A 24,666-nucleotide genomic window follows, 5' to 3' on the forward strand; every position below is an offset into this window, starting at 1 on the left:
TGGCCCCTACTTAAATGATTGATTTATTTTCCTATCCACTACGTAAGATTTTCTTTCCATCCCACTCCCTGTGGCTCTACTGCTTAAATTTTAATAATCCTGCCACCCACCCACCCTGCTCCTTATATTAACTTATTTTGCAGCCCTGTTGTTTACAATGCCTCTGCTACACATTCTCACCACTCCTTTTACAGACCATATTCATGATTCATATTAGCATATATAGCACTCTCGTCTGAGTCCAAAGGTCGTGGTTTCAAGTCCCACTCAGGTGGATGTAAAAGATCCCATGGCGCTATTTCAAGAAGAGCTGGGGAGTTCTCCCCGGTGTCCTGGTCAATATTTATCCTTCAACCAACACCTAAGAACAAATTATCTGGTCATTATTGCATTGTGGGACCCTGCTGTGTGTAAATTGGCTGCCGCGTTTCCTACATTACAACAGTGACTACATTTCAAAAAATTATTTAATTTGTTGTAAAGTGCTTTGGGACGTCCTGTGGTCATGAAAGGCGCTGTATTAAATGCAAGTCTTTCTTTCATATTATAATCTATATACATTATGTGTCCTTCTACTCATTATGTGCAATGCTACAGGAGATCCACTGGTTATTGTAATAATCTCCACAAAGTGGACCTGTAATAATAATGACTCCCCCACCACCCCTATCGACCTGCTTCAGTGGGGATATTACTTCAGTGTACATTGTGAGTTCAAGGCAATCGTACATTTTTCATTTTTTTTAAACCCCAGTGACTGCATTAAGCACAGTCTGTTCAGTTGCCGCATGTGCTGGATTGTGCGGTATAGGAAGACAGGAACAGGCATAGCCTGTTCCGCCATTCATTGAGATCATAGCTGATCTGTGACCTAACTACATTTACCCACCCCATATCCCTTAATACCTTTGGTGAACAAAAATCTATCAATCTCAGATTTAAAATTAACAATTAAACTAGCATCATCTGCTGTTTGTGGAAGGGAGTTCCAAACTTCTACCACCCTTTGCGTGTAGAAGTGTTTCCTAACTTCACTCCTGAAAGTCCTGGCTCTAATTTTTAGGCTATGTCCCCTAGTCCTGGACTCCCTGTCCAGCAGAAATAGTTTCTCTCTATCTACCCTATCAATTCCCCTTAATATCTTGAAAATTTTGATCAAATCACCCCTTAATCTGCTAAATTCCAAGGACTACAACCCTAGTTTGTGTAATCTCTCCTCTTAATTCAACCCCTGGCATCTAGGCATCATTCTAGTAAATCTACGCTGCACTCCCTCCAAGGCCAATATATCCTTCCTAAGGTGCGGTGCCCAGAACTGAACACAGTACCCCTGATGCGGTCTAACCAGGATTTTATATAGCTGTAGCATAACTTCGACCCCCTTGTCTTCTAGTCCTCTAGATATAAAGGCCAGCATTCCATTAGCCTTTTTGATTATTTTCTAATCTGCTGTTATCCTACCTTCACAGTGTCCTGAGGGTTTGAAAGTTTGCTGAGCACTACTGTTACGGCACTGGTGTAAAACTCCAGCAAATGCCATTTTAACAAAATGGTTAACCTGTTTGAAAAAAAATGGTCAACTACTTCACTAAAATAGTGTGCAGAAATTTTATACAACCATGTTAAACAGTGCCCTAAAAATAGGACTCAACAGAATTTCAACTCCTTGAAGAACTATGTTTTGCCCCTCCTAATTAAAAAACATACACTTCAATGTCAGTAACCAGAGGACACAGATTTAAGCTAACTGGCAAAAAAACAAGAGGGGAAATGAGGAGAATTGTTTTATGCAGCGAGGTGGTGGAAGCAGATTCAATAGTAACTTTCAAAAGGGAACTGGCTATACACTTGAAAAGGAGAAATTTGCAGGGCTATAGGGAAAGAGCAGGGGAGTGGGACTAATTGGATAGCTCTTTCAAAGAGCCGGCACAGACACGATGGGCCAAATGGTCTCCTTCTATGCTGTATGATTCTATGTGCAATTATGCCAAGGAATAACCCATAACAGATGGATTACAATAGATCACTGGTATTAACCAATGTTCTGCACTTACCTGGAAAATAGCTTGCCTGAGGTCCCCAACAGTTTTCCTCCTATCTATGGTTATTGTCAACACACTGTCCTTCTGGGAGGAAGTTGGGTGTAGGGCACCATTATCAAACTTATACTCAGGACCCAGGTGGAGATGGACTTCAATGTTATTGGCTGCAGAATCAAACTCTGCCCTGGGTTTGAAAAGGCATAAATAAAAACTTCATCAGCTTTTTAAAAAAAAAGTGGTTAGAGGGGTAGTTTTGCATTGCGAACCATATCCCTCTCAGACTTGCTTTAAAGCACACTGTATTCATTTTAGGCAAGGACTTCAAGACTTCATGTGGGGAATGAGATCATTCCATCTCGCATGACCTGCATCAGAACCAAAGTTCCAGAGTTGAAAGGTCACATTTCAACACAACACAGAGACCTTTTGTTTGTTTAGGATGGAATACAGTTGCTCACAAACAAAATTCTGTGCTGTTGCATTAACATTCATAACATGTTGCTATGCTGTGGAAAAACCAACAGCGTGGGAATATCACAGCTTCTTTGCATTACACTGTGTCTCACTAGCGCTTTGCAGCTATGCCGCCTGTTTTTTGGCCAGCCAGAGATGAGAACAGGCTCAACTGGAAGTCTTGGCAGCCAAAAAATTCGTATACAATCTACCATGACTTGCTTCTAAATGTGTAATGAGTGAAAGCATCTTTTTGAGCTGTGGAAAGTAAAAAAGAAATAAATATTTTAGCTTTGAGCAGTTGAAAAAAAAAATCTCACTGGCATCACTGATCTTATAATCCGAATTACAAAGGGGCTCTAGCCCCTCTGCAACTGGCCTCCAAGTTAACGACAGAATATCTCTAAGTACTTAAACTTTTAACAGCCTGAACTGTCTGAATAGACTGTTAGTCCATTTTGGATTGCACAGCATCGTCTGAAGCTCTCAATCCATGGTAAAGATTTAGCACAGGTAAAGATTGCAGTTTTAGTACTGTACTTGCAATGTTGTTGCTAGCGGGAGCGGCATCGCAGCACAGTACTCACCAACACTGTGGCTACCACTCACATTGTGTTGGGTCACAGAATCATAAGTACAGTACAGTATTCAACCTGTACCTGGAGCGCAGTGAGCCAAGCTGTCGTCAACAGAAATCAAATTTGCATCATCGCAAGGCTTTTTACGTGATTGTTTTTGTCAGTAGAATTTGTATAGGCTTTATACTCGCATTTAAAAGCCTTACTCTGAACCCTCGAGCAGTGGCATAAACATCTTGCCTTATTCGCCAGTATATGTAGTATCTTTCTGTTTTAATCTAACTTGTGAGCATTTCCAGCTTTCTCAGTTTTATTTTACTTAACAAGACATTTTTTCCCCAGCTCTCCAGACAACATGACTCATCTGACAATCATTTATTGTTTAAAAAAACAGGGTAAATCCATCTACCATGAAGTAGGCAAGCAGCAAGAAGCCCAAGATGTGGGCCCCACCCCCCAAAAGGGAAACAAAAGTTAGCAGCTGCATTCTTCATGCCGATCAGAAAAATTGTGTAGGGGATTCAGTTTGTGAATAAATTACTGAAATTGACCATATTAAAATAGAACACTACATTCCACTTTAGTAGTTTTGATATATTTCTTAACAGCAAATTTATGAAGGGGTTACTTTATATTGAAGACACGCCATCCTTTTCCATCAAGTTACATTCTTGCAATAATGCAAAGGTACCCTATATTCCACCCATGTGTTACTAAAGAACCCTTGATCCTGTCACTGAAGGTAAGGCAGCAACTAGAATAAGCAATGGTTAAAGAAATTTAATTTCCTTTATTGGCCAACAATGTTTCATTTTAATTACTTTTGCCAATAGTTTTGACAACCACCATGATAGGAAAGGTATGCGGAAACTTTTAAACTTGAAATCTATTTGTGGAAAATATATTAAAAGTTTTATTCTCTAACTAACAGAACAGACATCAAAAACAGCAGTGATTTGAAAGCAGTTTTGAACTATTAAAGTAATCGCTTGGCAACTCAAAAGATGGCTTTGAATCAATAAGTGTTTTCCAAAACCTGATCGATAATATTGAGCCAAATATTAAATAGAAAAATGTTATCAGGGAAAAACAGCTCCCTCGATGGCTGAACAAACTTATACAGTGAACAGCTCAGCCTAACAGGCCATCAAGGTCTCAGATGCTTTCAGTATAGTTTTGCCTTTCAGATTTTATTTTCCTGAATGGAGTATTAAAAAATACTGTGCGAAATGAAAAAACAATCTGCTTAAAATTAGGACACTTAGATTTAGTTAAGAAATTATATCAAGTGGCAAAGAAGAGGGGCATGCCATGCTTACGGTGAGCGAGGAGGCAGAATATTTTTCTTACGATTTGTTTGGTTTGAAGACAACTCGTGTTTTACATTTTTAAATATGTTTAGCTCAAATTTTGGAATTCATCTTTCAGGGCATGATTATCAGGCTTCTTCTGGTTAAACCCTAAAATCAAAAGGTTTCTGAACTGAAATGTGCAGAAATTCAGGCGTACCCATTTTTGGGCACGCAGGGTACTTTCTCTGCACCTGAATGGTGAGGCCTGAGGCTCCCCCAACATTGAGCCTTGGGCATCATTTCAATGCAGCCGGCAAGGCGATGAGAGCTTGCCGGCGAAGAGTGCACGATCGGGCCTCTGCCAGTATCGCAGCAGTCCTCAGGTAAGGGGGTTCAAGGGTTGGTTCCGGGATCGGGGTCAGAGATCGGGTCGGGTCAGGTAATCACGGAGGTCGGGGATCGCAGGAGCTGGGTAGCATGGGGTCGATGGGGCAGGGGAGCAGTGGCAAACGGTTCCTTTAAAGTGGGGTCGGGAGGAGCACTCCTGCTCCTCCCAGGTCCACATTCAGGTAAGTTACTTACCTTCTTGGTTGGGCCTAGCAGGTGATCCCTAGGCCTGGTCTCCTTGAGTGCAGTCGGCATTGGCACTGACTGCCTCAAGGTAAACCAATCTTGGGAGAGGGGGCCTCAAACAGGCATTACGGCCATTATTTGCACGTCATGGGGATAACACCTGCTTGAGGCGTGGATAAATGACGCATATTTTTTGTCCTTATCCAATATGGAGCACTTCCGGCCTGAAAAGTGCGCACACTTCCTGCCAGCCACATTCAGGCCTTAGTAGTCCGTGTAGAGCCGCACCGACCAAATTCTAGGCCAACATTTCTAAGGATCGTCAAATCCGATTTTTACTGATTTTCACAATAAATTCCCAGATTTAAAAATAACCCTGAATTCTCCTCATTCTTTGCACTGAAAATCAGTTCTCAAGATATGCATGTATCATACTCGTGACAAACATCGCAGGGCCTTATTTTTAAGCAGAAAAAGCAACGGTGAATCTGTGGCAAGAAGTCAGTGTCATGGAGATTTTCCTTCATTACAAAAAGAAAGGGGACCCATCTAATCCCTCATGGACCCCTCAGTTACTGGTTCATTAGTAGGGTTGCCTCATAATTCACCAGGGACTACTTTCTGGAGTTGTGCAAGACCAGGCCCATTTACCAACTGCTGCTGAGATATGAGAGCTGAGCGACTCCATACCAAAGTACAACTGTTTGGCCACAATTACATCTGAAATTTGACCCCAATAGCTATGGCGGTCCAAAAGCATCCACCACCACTTAGAAATAGATATAGCTTTGTTTCTAGCTTGACTGTGTGTCATACAACTGGTCTAGATCCTCTGTAATTGTGCTCATCAATGAAGCAATGGCATTTCTGTTAGTCCCTCGTTTGTTTTCTTGAGTTTTAGCAGTGTTCCAAATAAATACCAATGGCTAGGAACTCAGCCAACTGACAGCATTACTCGGCAGAGTCACTTCAATTTGTTTAACCCTTTAAGGGCTGCAGGTGCATTTCTACATGGAAATCAAAAAATATGTTTTTAAAATTCTAATATAGGACAAATTATAAGCCATTTGTTTTGGTACATTTGTCTAATTTTACATAACAACACTAATCGGTAGAATGATTGGTTTTGTAGAAGTTAAATGAACTGTTACATTTACTAAGCTTATGGTAAAGGGCAGAGGAGAGTGATCCGTATCACTGGATAAAGTTATAAACGGTTTACTCATTTCAGGGGCTTTTCACCACAATTAGACCAAATTATCGATGTGACATTAGTCTGTATCCATTAACATTAACTTGTCGCACTAATAATTTAAATACTTCACCGAAGGGATTGAGTGGTGAAGTGGCTTAGCACACTGTCCTCTTACTTCTGGCAACTGGATTTGAATCCAGCATATATTAACGGAATTAATATAGTCTCTTTTGCTCCTGTGAAATTTGGACTGTCTCAAACCAAATCTGAGTGGGTAAGCATTCAATAAATATAATTGCCCTTAATTCAGTGCTAACTGGCACTGTGAGGCCATGGATCCCTTCCTCACTGTTTATTTTCTTTTGTTGGTCTTTTCTGCTCTCCCTTGCTGTACAGCTCAGTGTTTGCTGCTTCTGAAACGCTCTCTGTGGCATATGTTGTCATTTGCTTTGTTGTTGCTATTAATGTAAAATCTTGGAAAACGATCAATAAAAAAAACATGCACTTCGATTCCAAGCAAAGTCACCCCTTAGAACACAACTCTCATTCGTACTTCTGCAGAAATTACCTTTGCTTTTGAAGACTGGCATCTAGGTTGGCTATCTCTTCCAGCAAGTAAGGAGGTACTTTGTACCTTGAATTTCCTCTGGCTAAGGGAACATATAAAAACGGAACAAACTTAATGTTTTACCTCAATCTCCGCAGCTCACAATACATCATCACGTGAGCTAACTGGCTCAATTATGTGGTCAATAAAAACCACCAACAGTACATTTGGCACTTGCATGGCTGCTGCAACTAAGATCATACAAGTTTATAGCACAGACAGAGACCATTTAGCATCTGTGCCAACTCTGCTAAATCAATCCAAAACTAATTCCACTGCTCCAATCTCCCCTATATCCTTTGCCTTGTATATTCCTGTTTCAAATTTTTATCTACTCTTCCCTTAAAAGATGCAATGGTCTCTGCTTCAACTACAATTCCCATAAAACTGTGTGGGTTTAGTTTTGACTTGCAGAAGAGACAGTAAATAAAGTTTTAGGGAGGTTGTCGTTTTTGGCACTTTGCCCATGTAATGATGAATTTGGCAATGTCATGCTGACATTTTGAGGCTTGTGACAATTCCAGCGGACACAATACCTGCTGCAGTGCAAAGTGTCAGAATATCATTCCATTTTTATTTAACATATTAATTGGAAGTATCAGACGCAATATCATTACATTAATGATTTCCTCTTTAAAGATCATATTCTCAATTGACAGACTGCAGGGTTGTGATCAATCACACACAAGCATGTTAATGAATGAAAATGCGATGTATACTTATAGAGAGCTAGCAAGGTATCAGTGAAATACCAGGACATTTTTCTGGATCAGCAGAGGGTTTGACAAGCGCAGAGACCCCATTACCACATTTAAAAGTCTACAATTCAGGCTACTGATAAATCTATATTCACCTGTAGAGTTTCCGTTTGCTAATGTTGAAGTACATATTCTCGCTGCAGAAACACATCCCGCTTAGCCTAAGTCCAGACAACTTAAGGTGCAGTTTGGCGGAGTTATGGCTTAGAGACCTCCAAGTGTGTGCAGCAGTAATACTGGAGTTTAAATAGCTACAAACCAGTCTACCAGAACAGATCACCGGTAAGTTTCTCGTTGCCTGTCCAGCTAAAAGCACCATGCCTATTGGGGCTTTGTGCTGCAGGATTATCTGGAGCCAAGTGGGAGTTCGAGCAACAGTGGCAGGTCTTTCCCTCCAAGTTCCATTAGTACGCCTGGCTGGCTGGTCGATCATCAACAGTGCCCTCGAGTACTGCAGACCTGTCAGGCTTAGATATCTGGTTACCACATCTGCCACGGAGGGTTGACTTGGATCTGAACTTTTAACACCAGGCATGACATCTTGGAGCCATGTCAACCCCAAAGAGAAGCTGTCTGCCCCCCCCACAGAGGGATAGTCACTTGTTGGTCTTCAGATAACTGACAAGCCCGGGTTTGAGCCCTCACTCACTAGGTGGACAGCAGATGTTAGGAACTCATGAGTTGTGCTGGTCACCATGCTACTCACCACAAAATAACGTAACATTTAACAGTCCCAAAAAAGATCCTCAGGACTGTCCCTGCTAAACCAGGACTTCTCATTATCTTAAGTATGACCAACTGACTACAAGAAGTCCTGAAGAGACTTTGAAGTACGACGATCATAAATCCCACCCCCAAGTGTAATTTCAGTTTTTGATTTACAATATACTGTACCCTCTGCTGGTCGCTGCAGTTGAGACTTTCTATAAAACAGCATGTAGGCACACTCCTTTCCCTGAAACTGCTTCTCAATCTCTTTCTCTTGGATAGGCCGCACTTGGGAATCATCAAAATCAAACCAGTGTACTTCAGAAGCAGGAATGCTAGGCTGGCTTTCTTCTGTCCCATCAGTATGTGCAGTGCTGGCTTTGGAATTTCCTGTCTGTGCTTTCCTGGCTTTGGTTTTGTTGGGCTGTTGCCCTGGGCAACTATGGCCAGTCTGTTTTATAGCAACCCGTGTTCTATCTGTCTTTAGCAGAAACACATCAGGATGACTCTCCAGAAACTGAAATGGAAAAGAAAGATTACAATGGAACTCTAGGACAACCACATAGCAACACTAGAATTTAGCAGTGGGGCCCTGGCCAGGTGGACTAAGTGACAAGACTGATATTTTTATCCAGATAACTGGGTTTAAGTCGAACCAAGGCACAGGTGATGATCTTTCCTTAATAACAGCTGCTACAAGTTCAAGAGAAATTAGTTCAGATACAGTTTTTTTTTACTACTGTGTTACTGCACTCGATACTATTCCTGACCATTTAAGACCACCAGCATCCTACTTCTTAAGTGAGTGAAGGAATATACATGGTAAAACAGACAACTTAAATGTTTCGATGTCACTGCTCCTTCACATTCTGGAACAATTTATAATGGCAGTTAGAATCAGTTAGCTCTAGATTGAAGTAGCTTCAATCACCTCCCTCTTGCAGGGACCTGTCAGACATCTACAGGATTGGATCTTGCGAAGTAACACTCCAGGCAGAGTTAAATGTCTTCACAAATGCAACCACAAACACAGACAATAGTGCGGCTTTACACTTACTTTAAAGTTAATCTAGATATGTTGGAACTAACTGTAATATGCTTTCTGATGACACCCAGCTCTACCTTTCCACCGCCTCTCTCAACCCCTCCACTGCCTGTGTTGTGAGACTGCTTGTCCCACATCTAATCCTGAATGGACCACAATTTCCTCCAGTTAAATATTGGGAAGACCAAGGCCATCGTCTTCAGGACCAGCCACAAACTCCTCCCTTGCCGAACCAGCCTGTTCAAAACTTTGGCATCCTATTCGCAGAGAAAGAGACAGAGAGGCACAAAGAGGCCTTAGAAAAGAGATTTACTAGAATGATTCCAGAGATGAGGGACTTTAGTTATGTGGATAGACTGGAGAAGCTGGGGTTGTTCTCCTTAGAACAGAGAAGGTTGAGAAGAGATTTGATAGAGGTATATAAAATCATAAAGGGTCTAGATAGAGTAGATACTGTTCCCATTGGTGAAAGGGTCAAGAACCAGAGGACATAGATTTAAGGTGATTGGCAAAAGAATCAAAGGTGACATGAGGAAAAACTTTTTTACACAGCAAGTGGTTAGGATCTGGTATGCACTGCCTGAGGGAATGTTGGAGGCAGATTCAATCATGGCCTTCAAAAGGGAACTGGATAAGTTCTTGAAAGGAAAAAATTTGCAAGGCTACGGGGATAGGGCGGGGGAGTGGGACTACCTGGATTGCTCTTGCATAGAGCGGACACGGACTCGATGGGTCGAACGGCCTCCTTTTGTGTTGTAACCTTTCTATGATTCTATGACCCTGTGCCTGAGCTTCCAACCCCATAGTCTCTTCATCACAAGGTTGCCTACTTCCACCTCCGTTGCACTGCCTTTACCTCAGCCCATCTACTGCTGCTGAAATCCTCATCCATGCCTTTGTCATCTCCAGACTTAACCATTCTAATGCTGTCCCAGTCAGCCTCCCATCCTCCACCCTTCATAAAGCAGCTCTTCTCTTCTCAAACTATGCTGCACCAAGTCCCGGCACTTTCACTGCTTACCTCGCATCCAATTTAAAATTCTCATCCTCATGTTTAAATCCCTTCATGGTCTCACCCCTCCCTACCTCTGTAACCTCCTCCAGCCCTGCAACTACTCTCATCCCTTACTGAACTCTCCGTTCCTCTGCCTCTGGCCTTTTGTGTATCCTCACCTCCTTTCACCACACAATTAGCAGCCATGCCTTCAACCACCTGGGCCCCACGCTCTGGAATTCTGTGCCAACACCTCTCCACCTCTGCACCTCCCACTCTTCCTTTAAGACCCTCCTTTTGACAAAACTTTTGGTTACCCCTCCTAATCACTCCTTCATTGGAGGTGAAATTACTGCCCATGAAAATAGGAGTAATTCACAGCCTGCTGATGAAATTGGGGGAATGCACGCCTGTGAAACGTATGCTGAGAATGCAATTTCATTAGTAGGTTGTTTCTGTTGAGAGGAATTATACACCCAGAGTATTGGATGAAAATACGTCAGTACAAAAGAAATTTGCATTGCCATTTTCTTTGTCCTATTCCCTGAAGGACATGAATAAACATAGGGAAAACATCCAAGGAAAAATCAGTTCAAATTTTTGCTCTGCCCCAAATTCCAGTAGTACAATCTGAATTTTTCAATCCTGTTTGTAAGACATAAAATGCAACCAAGCATCCCAGATCATCTGTTCTGGCTCCCGACTCCCAGTATTGCAGTATTTGATTACTGCGTTTGCAGCAGTGAAGCTGGGAGATTGACCTGCAACATCAAGAGTTGGGAGATGGCACAGATGATCCAAGAGCTTCCAAGATAGATGCAAGATGCATGATCCTTCAAATGGCATTCAGTTATGTAGTTCTATACAGCAGTTAGTTAGGGGAGGTTGGTACTTACATAGATAACTTTTGATCACATTCATAAATATATTTTTTAAATATTAGTAATCAAAACTGTATCCTTTCATTTCCTTCATTGATTCATGTTTTTAATATTTTCTTCAGTGGAGAAATGGTGACTTATAGAGCTCAAATGGCATAAATGTTGAAGTACCACAGGGTACAAGAGTTCTCTGCTGACTTTAATTCAGCTCCTTCACATCACCAGCCTCAGACAATCTTAGAAGGCAAATACCCAGTATCACTGGCACCCAACAATATTTCATACAAAAAGCAACAAATAAACAGGGGAGAAAAAAGCTATAAAAATGTAATTGGTGTAGGTATTAACTGTTTAATATTTTAATCAATCCCCACCTGTTTGTTCTATGACTAGAAATATATAATCACAAATAACGCTATACCCTTTTTGGGAAAGAGCGTCACCGTCACCTACAGACCTCCAACAATGAAATGGTAGATATTGTATTAGACAAGCAAACCACATACACTCTGTGCCCATTTCCTTGGTTGAGCCAATACACTTGCAATTCTATTATGCCTATTCTAATCACAAAGTGCAGTCTCTCTTACCTTTCTTATAGACCCATGCTGCTTGCGGTATCTTTTGTTCCATGCAACACCAACCTTTTCCAGCAATTTCTGGCCCAGCTGGTCCACCAATATACCATCGGGTCCCATCTAAATTTGAAAGGGGAAGGTGGGGGGAGGAGGAAGAGAGGAGAAAGGAGGACAAAGCAAAATATTGTCTCAAAAGTATCATCCATCATTTTAATACATGATCAGGTGCTGCAAGTTCAACAGCAGCAAAGCAGTCCGAGCTGCCTTGGTTACTAAGGCTCCTGCTGGACAAAAGTTATAGGGTAGGTAGCAGCGATGCTACTCAAGCTACCGTAGTTCAGACTCAGCAATACACTATGGGTACACAGCAGGAAGCATCAATGGCATTCTAATTGCTCCAGTTACTGGTTATCTCCTATGTAAATATATTTTCATTTTTGAAGCCCCCAATATCTACTACTAGGGGGAATTGTCACACAACATACATTTTGTACAATACAAGACCATGGGAGATTATCAATCATGGCCCGGCATATTCCTCACTCTACCATTACCAACAAGCCAGGGGATCAACCCTGATTCAATGAGGAGTGTAGAAGAGCATGCCAGGAGCAGCACAAAGCGTACCTCAAAATGAGGTGCCAACCTGGTGAAGCTACAAAACAAGACTACATGCATGCTAAACAGCAGAAGCAACATGCTATGGACAGAGCTACGCGATTCCACTATCAACGGATCAGATCAAAGCTCTGCAGTCCTGCCACATCCAGTTGTAAATGGTGGCGGACAGTTAAACAACTAACGGGAGGAGGCTCTGTAAACATCCCCATCCTCAATGATGGCAGAGTCCAGCAAGTGAGTTGAAAAGACAAGGCTGAAGCGTTTTCAACCATCGTCAGCCAGAAGTGCCGAGTAGATGATCCATCTCAGTCTCCTCCCGATATCCCCACCATCACAGATGCCAGTTTTCAGCCAATTCGATTCACTCCATGTGATATCAAGAAACAGCTGAGTGCACTGGATACAACAAAGGCTATGGGCCCCGACAACATCCCTACTGCAGTGCTGAAGACTTGTGCTCCAGAACTAGCTGCACCTCCAGCCAAACTGTTCCAGTACAGCTACAGGCAATGTGGAAAATTGCCCAGGTATGTCCTGTCCACAAAATGCAGGACAAATCCAATCCGGCCAATTACCGCCCCATCAGTCTACTCTCAATCATCAGCAAAGTGATGGAAGGTATTGTCGACAGTGCTATCAAGCGGCACTTACTCACCGATAACTTGCTCACCGATGCTCAGTTTGGGTTCCGCCAGGACCACTCGGCTCCAGACCTCATTACAGCCTTGGTCCAAACATGGACAAAAGAGCTGAATTCCAAAGGTGAGGTGAGAGTGACTGCCCTTGACATCAAGGCAGCATTTGACAGAGTGTGGCTTCGAGAAGCCCTAGTAAAATTGAAGTTAATGGGAATCTCGGGGAAAACTCTCCAGTGGCTGGAGTCATACCAAGCACAAAGGAAGATGGTAGTGGCTGTTGAAGGCCAATCATCTCAGCCCCAGGACACTGCTGCAGGAGTTCCTGAGGGCAGTGTCCTAGGCCCAACCATCTTCAGCTGCTTCATCAATGACCTTTCCTCTATCATAAGGTCAGAAATGGGGACGTTCGCTGATGATTGCACAGTGTTCAGTTCAATTCGCAACACCTCAGATAATGAAGCAGTCCGTGCCCGCACGCAGCAAGACCTGGACAACATCCAGGCTTGGGCTGATAAGTGGCAAGTAACATTCGCGCCAGACAAGTGCCAGGCAATAACCATCTCCAACAAGAGATAATCTAACCACCTCCTCTTGACATTCAACAGCATTACCATCACCAAATCCCCCACCATCAACATCCTGGGGGTCACCATTGACCAGAAACTTAACTGGACCAGCCACATAAATACTGTAGCTACAAGGGCAGGTCAGAGGTTGGGCATTCTGCGGCGAGTGACTCACCTCCTGACTCCCCAAAGCCTTTCCACCAACTGCAAGGCAAAAATCAGGAGTGTGATGGAATACTCTCCTCTTGCTTGGATGAGTGCAGCTCCAACAACACTCAAGAAGCTCGACACCATCCAGGACAAAGCAGCCCGCTTGATTGGCACCCTATCCACCCCCCTAAACATTCACTCCCTCCACCACCGGCGCACAGTGGCTGCAGTGTGTACCATCCACAGGATGCACTGCAGCAACTTACCAAAGGTTCTTCGACAGCACCTCCCAGATCCACGACCTCTACCACCTGGAAGGACAAGGGCAGCAGGCACATGGGAACAACACCAACTGCACGTTCCCCTCTAAGTCACACACCATCCTGACTTGGAAATATATCGCCGTTCCTTCATCGTTACTGGGTCAAAATCCTGGAACTCCCTACCTAACAGCATTGTGGGAGAACCTTCACCACACGGACTGAAGCAGTTTAAGGCGGCGGCTCACCACCACCTTCTCAAGGGCAATTAGGGATGGGCAATAAACGTTGGCCTTGCCAGCGACGCACACATCCCATGAACGAATAAAAAAAACTAGTAAAAACATTTAAAAATAAGGAATGAGAATCCCATTCAGCCAATCAAGCTCACTCCTTCCACAAACTTTGCACAATCTGCTCTATCACGTACTCCACCTAATCTATTTAACCTGTTGAAGAAAATTGCAGAGGGGTCACGTACAACCAGAACAATTTGTTTTTATATCGTGCTTTTAATGTAGTAAAACATCCTAAGGTACTTCACAGAAGTGTTATCAAACAAAATTTGACATTTATTTTAGAACCCAAATGTTTTCACATGGCCATGTCTTAGGACCATTATATTAATAGGTCCACTAATTAAGAGGTGCACCGTGCATGGCTGAGATATATTCAAGGATATCCATATCTAATACACTACCTGGACTAGAATAGCTCTCAGGATTTCTAGGGGATCTCCCAATTCCAACAGGTTGTCTGCATATGTTGGATCTTTTGTTGAGTTGATCACCACTGTCTCTTCATCCTGAAAAGAAAGGCACATCATTGCTACAAGTGCCACACACATGCACTTTAACTGAGCTTAATGTGAACTACAGGAAAATAATGGAAGTGAGTATCAAAAGAAATAGGTGAGGAAACTTCAGATGCATTAGTTAGAATCTCGAGATTCAGAAATTATGCCTTAGGATTGGAAAATTTCAAATGTCTCTATTATTTAGGAAGGGAGGGAGGGAGAAACCAAGTAACTACAGACCAGTCAGTTTAACATCAGTTGTGGGAAGTTACTGGAATCTATTAGAGACAGGGTGACTGAGCACTTGGACAAGTATGAACTGATCAAAGAGAGTCAACATAGATTTGTGAAGGATAGGTCAAGTCTGACTAATCCAGTTAAGTTTTTGAGGAAGTCACTGGCATAGTGGATAGGGGAGTGATGATGAATGTTGTCCAGATTTGATAAATGTAAGGAGTCTTACAACACCAGGTTATAGTCCAACAGCTTTATTTGAAATCACAAGCTTTCGGAGCTTTCCTCCTTCGTCTGGTGACGAAGGAGGAAAGCTCCGAAAGCTTGTGATTTCAAATAAAGCTGTTGGACTATAACCTGGTGTTGTAAGACTCCTTACATTTGTCCACCACAGTCCATCACCGGCATCTCCACATCACAGATTTGATAAGGTTTCGCAGAAGAGATTATTAGCAAAAGTGAAAGGGCACTGAATTGGAGGTAACCTTGTGACATGGGTCAGTAATTGGTTGGGAGGTAGAAGGCAGAGAGTAGGGATAAAGGGACCGTTCTCTGATTAGCAGGATGTAAGAAGTATTCCCCAGAGATCTGTACTGGGACCTCAGCTTGTCACCATATATATTAATGACATGGATGAAGGAATAGAGAGTTGTATCTTCAGATTTGCAGACGACACTAAGTTAGGAGGCACAGTAAATTGTGTAGATGGGTGCAGGAAATTACAACGGGGCATAGACAGACTAAGAGTGTGGGCAAAACTGTGGCAAATGGAGCTCAATGTGGGGAAGTGTGAGGTCATCCACTTTGGATCATAGAAAGACAAATTAGAACATTTTCTTAATGGTGAGAAGCTAGGAGCTGTGGAGGAGCAAAGGGATTTAAGTGTCCGTGTACAAAAGTTACTAAAAGCTAGTTCACAGTACAAAAAGTAATCAAAAAGGCTAATGGAATGTTGGCCTTTATCTCAAGGGGATTGGAATACAAAAGTGAGGAAGTTATGCTTCAGATGTACAGAGCCTTGGTCCAACCTCATATGGACTACTGCATTCAGTTATGGGGACAGAGCCTCAGGAAAGACGTACTGGCCTTGGAAGGGGTACAGCGCAAATTCACCAGAATCATACTGGGCTTAAATGGTTCAATGACAAGGACACCGTTGCATAAACTTGATTTGTATTCCCTCGAGTTTAGACGGTTGAGGGGTGATCTAATCGAAGTGTTTAAAATGATAAAAGGTAGATACTGAGAAACTATTTCCTCTGGTGGAGGAATCCAGAACAAGGGGGCATCATCTTAAAATTAGAGCTCGGTCTTTTAGGAGTGAAATCAGGAGGTACTTTTTCACACAAAGGGTAGTGGAAATTTGGAACTCTCTTTCTCAAAAGACTGTGGATATTGGGTCAATTGAAATTTTCAAGACTTGAGATCAATAGATTTTTGTTGGGTAAGGGTACCAAGGGATATGGAGCAAAGCCCCAGGTAAATGACACGGAGATACACATCCTCCATCATCTAATTGAATGGTGGGACAGGCTCGAGTGGCTTAAGGCCTACTCCTGATCCTATGAAAAGGAACAAAAGCCTTGACCTTATTTAACAACTGATCTGAGGACAAGGGCTCATTTATTTCCAGAACCCTCTTTTCTACTGGAACTCACTAGGACAGTATAATTTGTTTTATTTAAAAGTTTCAGCCAACTAGGAATAAGAGACAGAGCTAGCACAAAATCTGGAATGTTACATGCAGCTGGATAGGTTATTCAGATGGGTGACAGTACAGTGACAATACTGCAACATACTCAAGAAATGTCATAAACCACAAGAACAAAGGCTGAGTTGTTTATAAAGCTCAATCAAAGCAACTAAAATGAAGGCACTCACTTACTGGGATAAATACATCTATTTTACATAAAAAAGAGGGATCCGACATTCTCTAACACTATCAAGTATCTCAAGAGCGATAAGCAGTTTTAACAGTAAATGACTCACTGGAGAGAACCAAGTGCCCAGTTGGTCAATGTCTTTGATGTATGCATGGTAATGCCCTCCGTAGCAGCCTCCTTTGTGAATGATTACAGAAAAGAGTTCGTACTCATACTCACTATCTGGCAGGTCATCCTACAAGACAAAACAAGGAAGGTGAGGAGATCTTCATTGGCTGTAAAAGTCTTTATTATAACAACTTGTATTTATATAGCACCTTTAACATAGTAAGACTTTCCAAGGCGCTTCACAGGAGCGTTATCAGACAAAATTTGACACCAAGCCACATAGAGATATTAGGACAGGTGACCAAAGGCTTGGTCGAAGAGGTAAGATTTAATGAGCATCTTAAAGGAGGAGGGGTTTAGGGAAGGAATTCCATAGATAAGATCAAAACTTGCTTAATATTCATCACTTTATACCATTTTAAGCCATAATTAAGAACACAAGAAATAGGAGCAGGAGTAGGCCAATCAGCCCCTTGAGCCTGCTCCGCCAATCAATAAGATCATGGCTGATCTGATCCTAACCTCAAATCTAAATTCATGTCCAATTTTCTGCCTGCTCCCCGTAACCCCTAATTCCCTTTACTTCTAGAAATTTAAAATCAACTAACAGTCCTTTTCCCATTCTGTAATGAATGGAATATCAAATTCCATTCAGGAATTCAACTTCAACGTTGCACTGGAGTATCATCTCAGATTATGTGCTCAAGTGATCAGCTTCCTGAAAGAAAGAACTTGCATTTATTTGGTGCCTTTCACATCCTCAGGATGATTCAAAGCGCTTCATAGTCAACAAATTAGTTATGTGCAGTCAGTGTTGTTTTGTGGACAAACATGACAGAAATCTCCCACAAACAACAAATAGGATTAATGATTGATCAAATTTTGTCTGGTAGCACTCCTGTTGGTTGAGTAATAAATGTTGGCCAGGACACGGAGAACTCCCGTGCTCTTCATTCGATACACCCACCTGAACCTCCACTGAAAGACGGCACCCCAGACACTGCACGTGTCAGCCTAGATTATTTGCTCAAGTCCTGGAGTAGGGCTTGAATCAATGACCTTCTGACTCAGAGGCAAGAGTGCTACCACAGTAGGAGAAGGAATTTGCACCCTAAAACAGTTAGCGCAAACACCCCAGAAAACGTTTTCCACTGAGCAATAAAATGCAGAACTTTCCAGCCATTTTAAATGTAGACAAGCAAGGTGGCTAACCAGACACAGGCACTCAAGATCTAGCAGCCCTATTCAGAGTCTGCTCCAATGGAAATGTCTCTATCTGCACAATGGACAAACCTACTTAATATTAATCAGATTTTTTAAAAACTAAAAGAAAGGCTTGCTGTTATGTATCGGAAACATCTCAAGTGTTTGACACACGATTCAATGAGCGTTATGTCGTCAACGGCAGCTATGCTGCACACAAGATCCCACGTACAGCAATAAGATGAACAACCAGTCAATTGATTCTGGGTGATTTTTTTGAGGGAGGAATATTGGCCAGGACACCAGAAAAACTGCCTGCTCTTCTTCACAGTGCCAAAGGGTCTTTAATATCCATCTAAACTACTGGAACAAGCATAAGGAGCTTCAGTTTAACATCTCAGCTGAAGGACAGCACTTTTGGCAAACAAGCACTCCCTCAATGTTGCACTGGAGTATTAGCTTAGATTATGTGCTCAAATCCTGGAGTACGGCTTGAATGACAATATTATTGAGCTGCTACAATTAAGGATAAAGCTCTATCTAAGGTTTTTAGTATTGAAACAAAAACAGAAAGGTCATCAAACTGAAACGTTAAATACTTCTCTCTCCAAAGTTGCTGCCTGATCTGCTGAGTGTTTCCAACATTTTCTGTTTTTATGTCAGATTTCCAGCATCTGTAGTGTCTTGCTTTTTGTTTTTAGTATTGAGTTCTCTTTAAATAAATGCAATTTTGTTTTGAAGTATTCAATCTCATTTACTGTTTGAGCTATTGATACTTAGTACCGGAAGGGATTTGTACTATTTCCATTACTGTAGCAAACCCTATTGCTACCAGCCCTACTGTATCATTTCCTTTATTCTCATTCTGTCCGACTGGGAATTGTTGCCTTATTCACTCGTCAATATTGCTAAATGAGTTACATAAAATCTACAGCACAGAAACAGGCCAGTCGGCCCAACTTATCTATGCTGGCGTTTATGCTCCACACGAGCCTCCTCCCACTCCTCTTCATCTAACCCTATCAGCATATCTGTCAATTCTTTTCTCCCTCATGTGCTTATCTTGCTTCCCCTTAAATGCATCTATGCTATTCACCTCAACCATTCCTTGCAGTAGCATATTCCACATTCTTACCATTCTTTGGGTAAAGAAGTTTCTCCTGAATTCCCTATTAGATTTATTAGTGACTATCTTATATTTATGACCTCTAGTTTTGGATTCCCCACAAGTGGAAACATTTGCTACGCCTACCCTATCAAACCCTTTCATTATCTTAAAGACCTCTATCGGGTCACCCCTTAGCCTTCTCTTTTCTAGTGAAAAGAGCCCAGCCTGTTCAGCCTTTCCTGATAAGTATATCTTCTCAGTTCTGGCATCATCCTTGTGAACCTTTTATGCAGCTTCTCCAATGCCTCTATTTTTTTTATAATATGGAGACCAGAACTTTGCACAGTACTCCAAGTGTTCGCAAACTTGGTGTCCTATTTGGCCCTGAGATGAGCTTCTGACCAAATATCCGCTCTATCACCAAGACAGCCTACTTCCATCTCCGTAATGTTGCCCATCTCCACCCCTGCCTCAGCTCATCTACAGCTAAAACCCTCATCCATGCTTTTGTTACCTCTAGACTCAACTATTCCAATGGTCTTCTGGCCGGCCTCCCATCTTCCACCCACCATGAACTTGAGCTCATCCAAAACTCTGCTGCCCGTATCCTAACTCGCATCAAGTCCCGTTCACCCATCACCCCTGAGCTCACTGAACTACACTGCCTCCCGGTCCAGGAACACTTCAATTTTAAAATTTTCATCCTTGTTTTCAAATCCTTCCATGGCCTCACCCCCCATCTCTGCAATCTCATCCAGCCCTACAACCCTCCAAGATCTCTGTGCTCCTCCAATTCTGGCCTTTTGCGCATGCCCTATTTTCATCGCTCCACCATTGGCGGCCGTGCCTTCAGCTGCCTAGGCCCGAGGCTCAGGAATTCCCTCCCGAAACATCTCTGCCTCTCTACTTCTCTCTCCTCCTTTAAGACAGTCCTTAAAACCTACCTCTTTGACCAAGCTTTTGGTCACCTGTCCTAACATGTCATGTAGTTCGGTGTCAAATTTTGTTTGAAAACGCTCCTGTGAAGCTCCTTGGGACGCTTTGCTACATTAAAAGCATGATATAAATGCAAGTTGTTGATGTTCTATAGGTTCTATACAGGTTTAACATAACTTCTCTGCTTTTCAATTCTATCCCTCTCCCTCCAGAAATGAACCCCAGTGCTCGGTTTGGTTCTTTTTTTTAAAAAAAAGTCCTTATTGACCTGTGTAGCTACTTAGTAATTTGTATATCTGTACCCTAGATCCCTTTGCTCCTCTACCAGATTTAGACTTCTATGATCCAAGCAGTACGTAGCCTCCTTATCCTTCCTACCAAAATGCACCACCTCACACTTGTCTATACTGAAATTCATTTGCCAACCATTGTGCAAGTTTATTAATGTCTTCCTGTATTTTGTCGCATTCTTCCTTTGTATTAACTACACCTCCAAATGTGATGTCGACTGCAAATTTTGAAATTGTACTTCCGATTCCTGAGTCCAAATCATTAATATAAATTGTGAACAACAGTGGCCCCAGCATCTCATCCCTGTGAAACACCACTTCCCACCCATTGCCAGTCTGAGTAGCTATCTTTAACCTCTACTCTGTTTTCTGTTTTGTAGCCAACTTGCTAACCATTCTGCTACCTGTCCCCTATCGCCACATGCACTAACCTTAGTCATGAGTCTACAATGCCGTACCTTATCATAGTAATAGTAGCAGTATCATAGTATGTTACAACACAGGAGGCCATCCAGCCCATCGTGCCTGTGCAGGCTCTTTCAAAGAGCTATCCAAATAGTCTCATTCCTCGCTCTTTCCCTATAGCCCTGCAAATTTTTCCCTTCATGTATTTATCCAATTCCCTTTTGAAAGTTCTTATTGAATCTGTTTCCACTCTTTCAGGCAGTGCATTCCAGATCATAACAACTCGCTGCATAAAAAAGTGTGTCCTCATGTCACCTCTGGTTCTTTTGCCAATCACCTTAAATCTGTGTCGTCTAGTTACTGACCTTTCTGCCACTGGAAACAGAGTAAATATGGAAAAACTATCAAAGCTCATAATTTTGAACACTTCTATCAAATCTCCTCTTAACCTTCTCTGCTCTAAGGAGAACAACCCCAGCTTCTCCAGTCTCTCTACATAACTGAAGTCCCTCATCCCTGGTACAATTCTAGTAAATCTCTTCTGCACCTAAGGCCTTGACATCCTTCCTAAAATGTGGTGCCCAGAATTGAACACGATACGCCAGCTGAGGCCTAACAAGTGTTTTATAAAGGTTTAGCACACCTTCCTTGCTTTTGTACTCTTTATAAAGCCATGGATCACATATGTTTTTTGAAGGCCTTTTCAACTTGTCCTGCCACCTTAAAAGATTTGTGTACATACACCCCCAGGTCTTTCTGTTTCTGCACTCCCTTTAAGATTGTACCATTTAGTTTATATTGCCTCTCCTCGTTCTTCTTACCAAAATGCATCACTTCACACTTCTCAGCGTTAAATGTCATCTGCCATGTGTCTGCCCATTTCACCAGTCTGTCTATACGTCCTCCTGAAGTCTGTTACTATCCTCCACATTGTTCACTACATTTCCGAGTTTTGTGTCGTCTGCAAACTTTGAAATTACACCCTATATACCCAAGTCCAGGTCATTAATATATATCAAAAAGAGCAGTTCCCCACCACCGACGTTAGGCTGACTGGCCTGTAATTGCCAGGTTAATCCCGCTCCTCTTTTTTGAGCAGGGATGCAATATTTGCAATCCTCCAGTCCTCTGACACCACTCCCATTTCTAAGGAGGACTGGAAGATTGTGGCCAGAGCCCCCGCAATTTTCACCCTTACTTCCCTCAGTAACCTAGGATGCATCCCATCAGGACCAGGTGACTTTTCTACTTGAGTACTGCCAACCTTGTTTTTATCCCCTCCAATATCACTACTACCTCCTTTACTGCTACGTTGGCAGCATCCTCTTCTCTAGTGAAGAATGATGGGAAGTAGTCATTTATTACCTCAGCCTCCACAAGATGATCTCCTTCTTTGTCCCTAGTCAGCCCCACCCTTCCTTATTGAAGGCCTTTTAAAAATCCAAATATATTACATTTACTGTATTACCCTTGTCTACTCTTTGTTACTTCTTCAAATAATTCAATAAGACATTAATAAACTTGCACAATGGGTGTGTAATTGGCAAATGACTTTCCCTTTTGAAATCCGTACTGACTATTCTTTTATATTTTTGGTTTCTAGATGTTTTTGCATTACATCTTTGAGTAAAGATTCCATTATCTTTCGTACCACCGACATTAAGCTAACTGGTCTATAGTTGCCTGGACTCATTCTATCTCCCTTTTTAAATATACGAATAACATTAGCTGTCCGCAAGTCCTCTGGCACTATTCCGTTTTCTAATGATTTTTTTATATATATGTAATAGTGCCTCTGCTATCTCTTCCCTAACTTCTTTTAACATGCATGGATGCAATCCATCCGGATCAGGGGTTTTATCCTCTCTAAGTTTAATTACTTTATCAATTATCTCCTCCCCTTTTATCTTAAACGTCTTTATATCTTTTTTGTCTCTTCTTCTAATGTCATGCCCACCTTGTAAATACTAAGGCAAAGCAACTATTCAATATTTTTTCCATTTTGCTGTCATTACCTGCGAGTTTGTCTTGTGCATCCCTTAGTGGCCCTATACTTATCCTGATTTTTCTTTTGTTATTTATGTGTCCATAGAATACTTTACTATTTCTTTTTATATTCCGTGATAATTTAATTTCATAGTTCCTCATTGCTTTCCTAATTTTTTTTTTACTTCTTTCCTAACCTCGTTGTATTCCCTTTTGTCATCCTCTCCTTTATGGTCTATGCACTTAGTGTGCCTTTTTCTTTGGTTTCAATTTTGCCCATATCTCTTTATTAATCCATAGTGTTTCATTATTGACTACTTTGTTCTTGTTTTTTAGCAGAATATACTTCTCCTGAACTCTACTAAATATTACCCACTGCTGCACTATTTCTTTGTTTGTCAATTTTTTTCCCAGTTTACGTGCCCTAGTTCCATTCTCATCCCCTCAAAATTAGCTTTTTCCCAATCTATTAGTTTGTTCTTTGTCATGCTTATGTCTTTCTCAATCATTTTTTAAAACCTTATTATGTTATGATCACTATTGCCTAGATGTTCCCCCACACTTACTTCTCTTATCTGTTCTGGTTCATTTCCCATTACTAGATCCAGCAGTGATTAGTTAACTGGTCAAACTTTTAGCCATATATCACAAGTTTATATTATGATAAACAATGCAATGCACTCCTCAACCACATTCCTGCCATAAAAGTAGCAACCACAACTTATATTTTTAGCTTAGAAACGATTGTGCATTTGGAATGTATATGAATTGCTTTGAAATGTTTCTAAAAGAGGCAATAAGGCACCATATAAAGGCAAATCCTTCTTTTTAAAAAAACTGCCATCTCCCCTCTCTCTCAGGAGTAATTTTCCCTGTTAAAAGATTAGTATTCGCAAAGGTGAGACTTGGGACCATTAATCTGCTGCTTAAAATGAAAGTCTCACGATCAGTCGCCCTTCATAAAAATCAGTTTAAAAAAAGATCAACTTTATCATCCTTCTGGTTTTGATTTTCTCTTTTTAAAAAAATGATTTAACAGTAAGCATTGAAGGCACTGGCGGAGAGAGATGGATCAACATAGATAGGGATAGTAATTAACCTGGGAGGGGGTGCAATCACACCATTTCAATGATATGACACACATTTAAAGCACAGTGTGCGCCCCTGTCCCAGTTAATGATTATAATGTTATACCAGTAAGTGAACAGGTTTCAGAAGTAAATAGTCAAAGCTTTTCATTTAAAAAAATACTTTATTTATGCTTTTTGTGCCCCACATCCATTCCTCGGCCAAGCAAGGAGATGAGCAATCTGATCCCAGACAACTGCCAGCATTGCCCTTAGTAAACCTTGAAGAGAACACAGCCTGCCTCATTCTGTGACGATGCATCTTTGTTCCTCCTTCACAGGCTGTGGAAGTAGCTGGGCCTTTCCTCAGCTACTTGCTCCTAACAACCAATATCAAGAGCCTGCCTTGTGGACGATCATGGGCACATCTCGTGACCAAAGCAATCTCCACTGTATAGACTGCTACAGCGTCAACATGGTTCAAGAAATATACCACGTCTAGTAGGGAATTATCAAATAGAATGAGTAAATGTTTCAATCACAACTCCAAACCTCAAAAGGATAAGTCAAGAGATGATAGTTGTCTTCATTTCATAAGAACATAAGAAATAGGAGCAGGAGTAGGCCAATCGGCCCCTCGAGCCTGCTCCTCCAATCAATAAGATCATGGCTGATCTGATCCTAACCTCAAATTTAAATTCATGTCCAATT

General features: G+C 41.8%; 1 protein-coding gene across 4 annotated transcripts in view; it reads right to left on the bottom strand.

The window, feature by feature from the left end:
- Positions 1-24,666, bottom strand: part of usp40 (ubiquitin specific peptidase 40) — a 116,509-nt gene that overhangs the window by 46,947 nt on the left and 44,896 nt on the right. For all 4 annotated transcript variants that reach the window (XM_067988074.1, XM_067988073.1, XM_067988072.1 and 1 more), the window contains 6 exons: positions 16,959-17,087; positions 14,640-14,744; positions 11,717-11,824; positions 8,393-8,723; positions 6,702-6,783; positions 2,055-2,226 (listed from right to left, as the gene is read on the bottom strand). In XM_067988074.1, the coding sequence (XP_067844175.1) occupies positions 2,055-2,226; positions 6,702-6,783; positions 8,393-8,723; positions 11,717-11,824; positions 14,640-14,744; positions 16,959-17,087 (927 nt within the window). The remainder of the gene's footprint in view (positions 1-2,054; positions 2,227-6,701; positions 6,784-8,392; positions 8,724-11,716; positions 11,825-14,639; positions 14,745-16,958; positions 17,088-24,666) is intronic.

Source organism: Heptranchias perlo, chromosome 7, assembly GCF_035084215.1.
Source record: "Heptranchias perlo isolate sHepPer1 chromosome 7, sHepPer1.hap1, whole genome shotgun sequence".
NCBI classification, from domain to species: Eukaryota; Metazoa; Chordata; class Chondrichthyes; order Hexanchiformes; family Hexanchidae; genus Heptranchias; species Heptranchias perlo.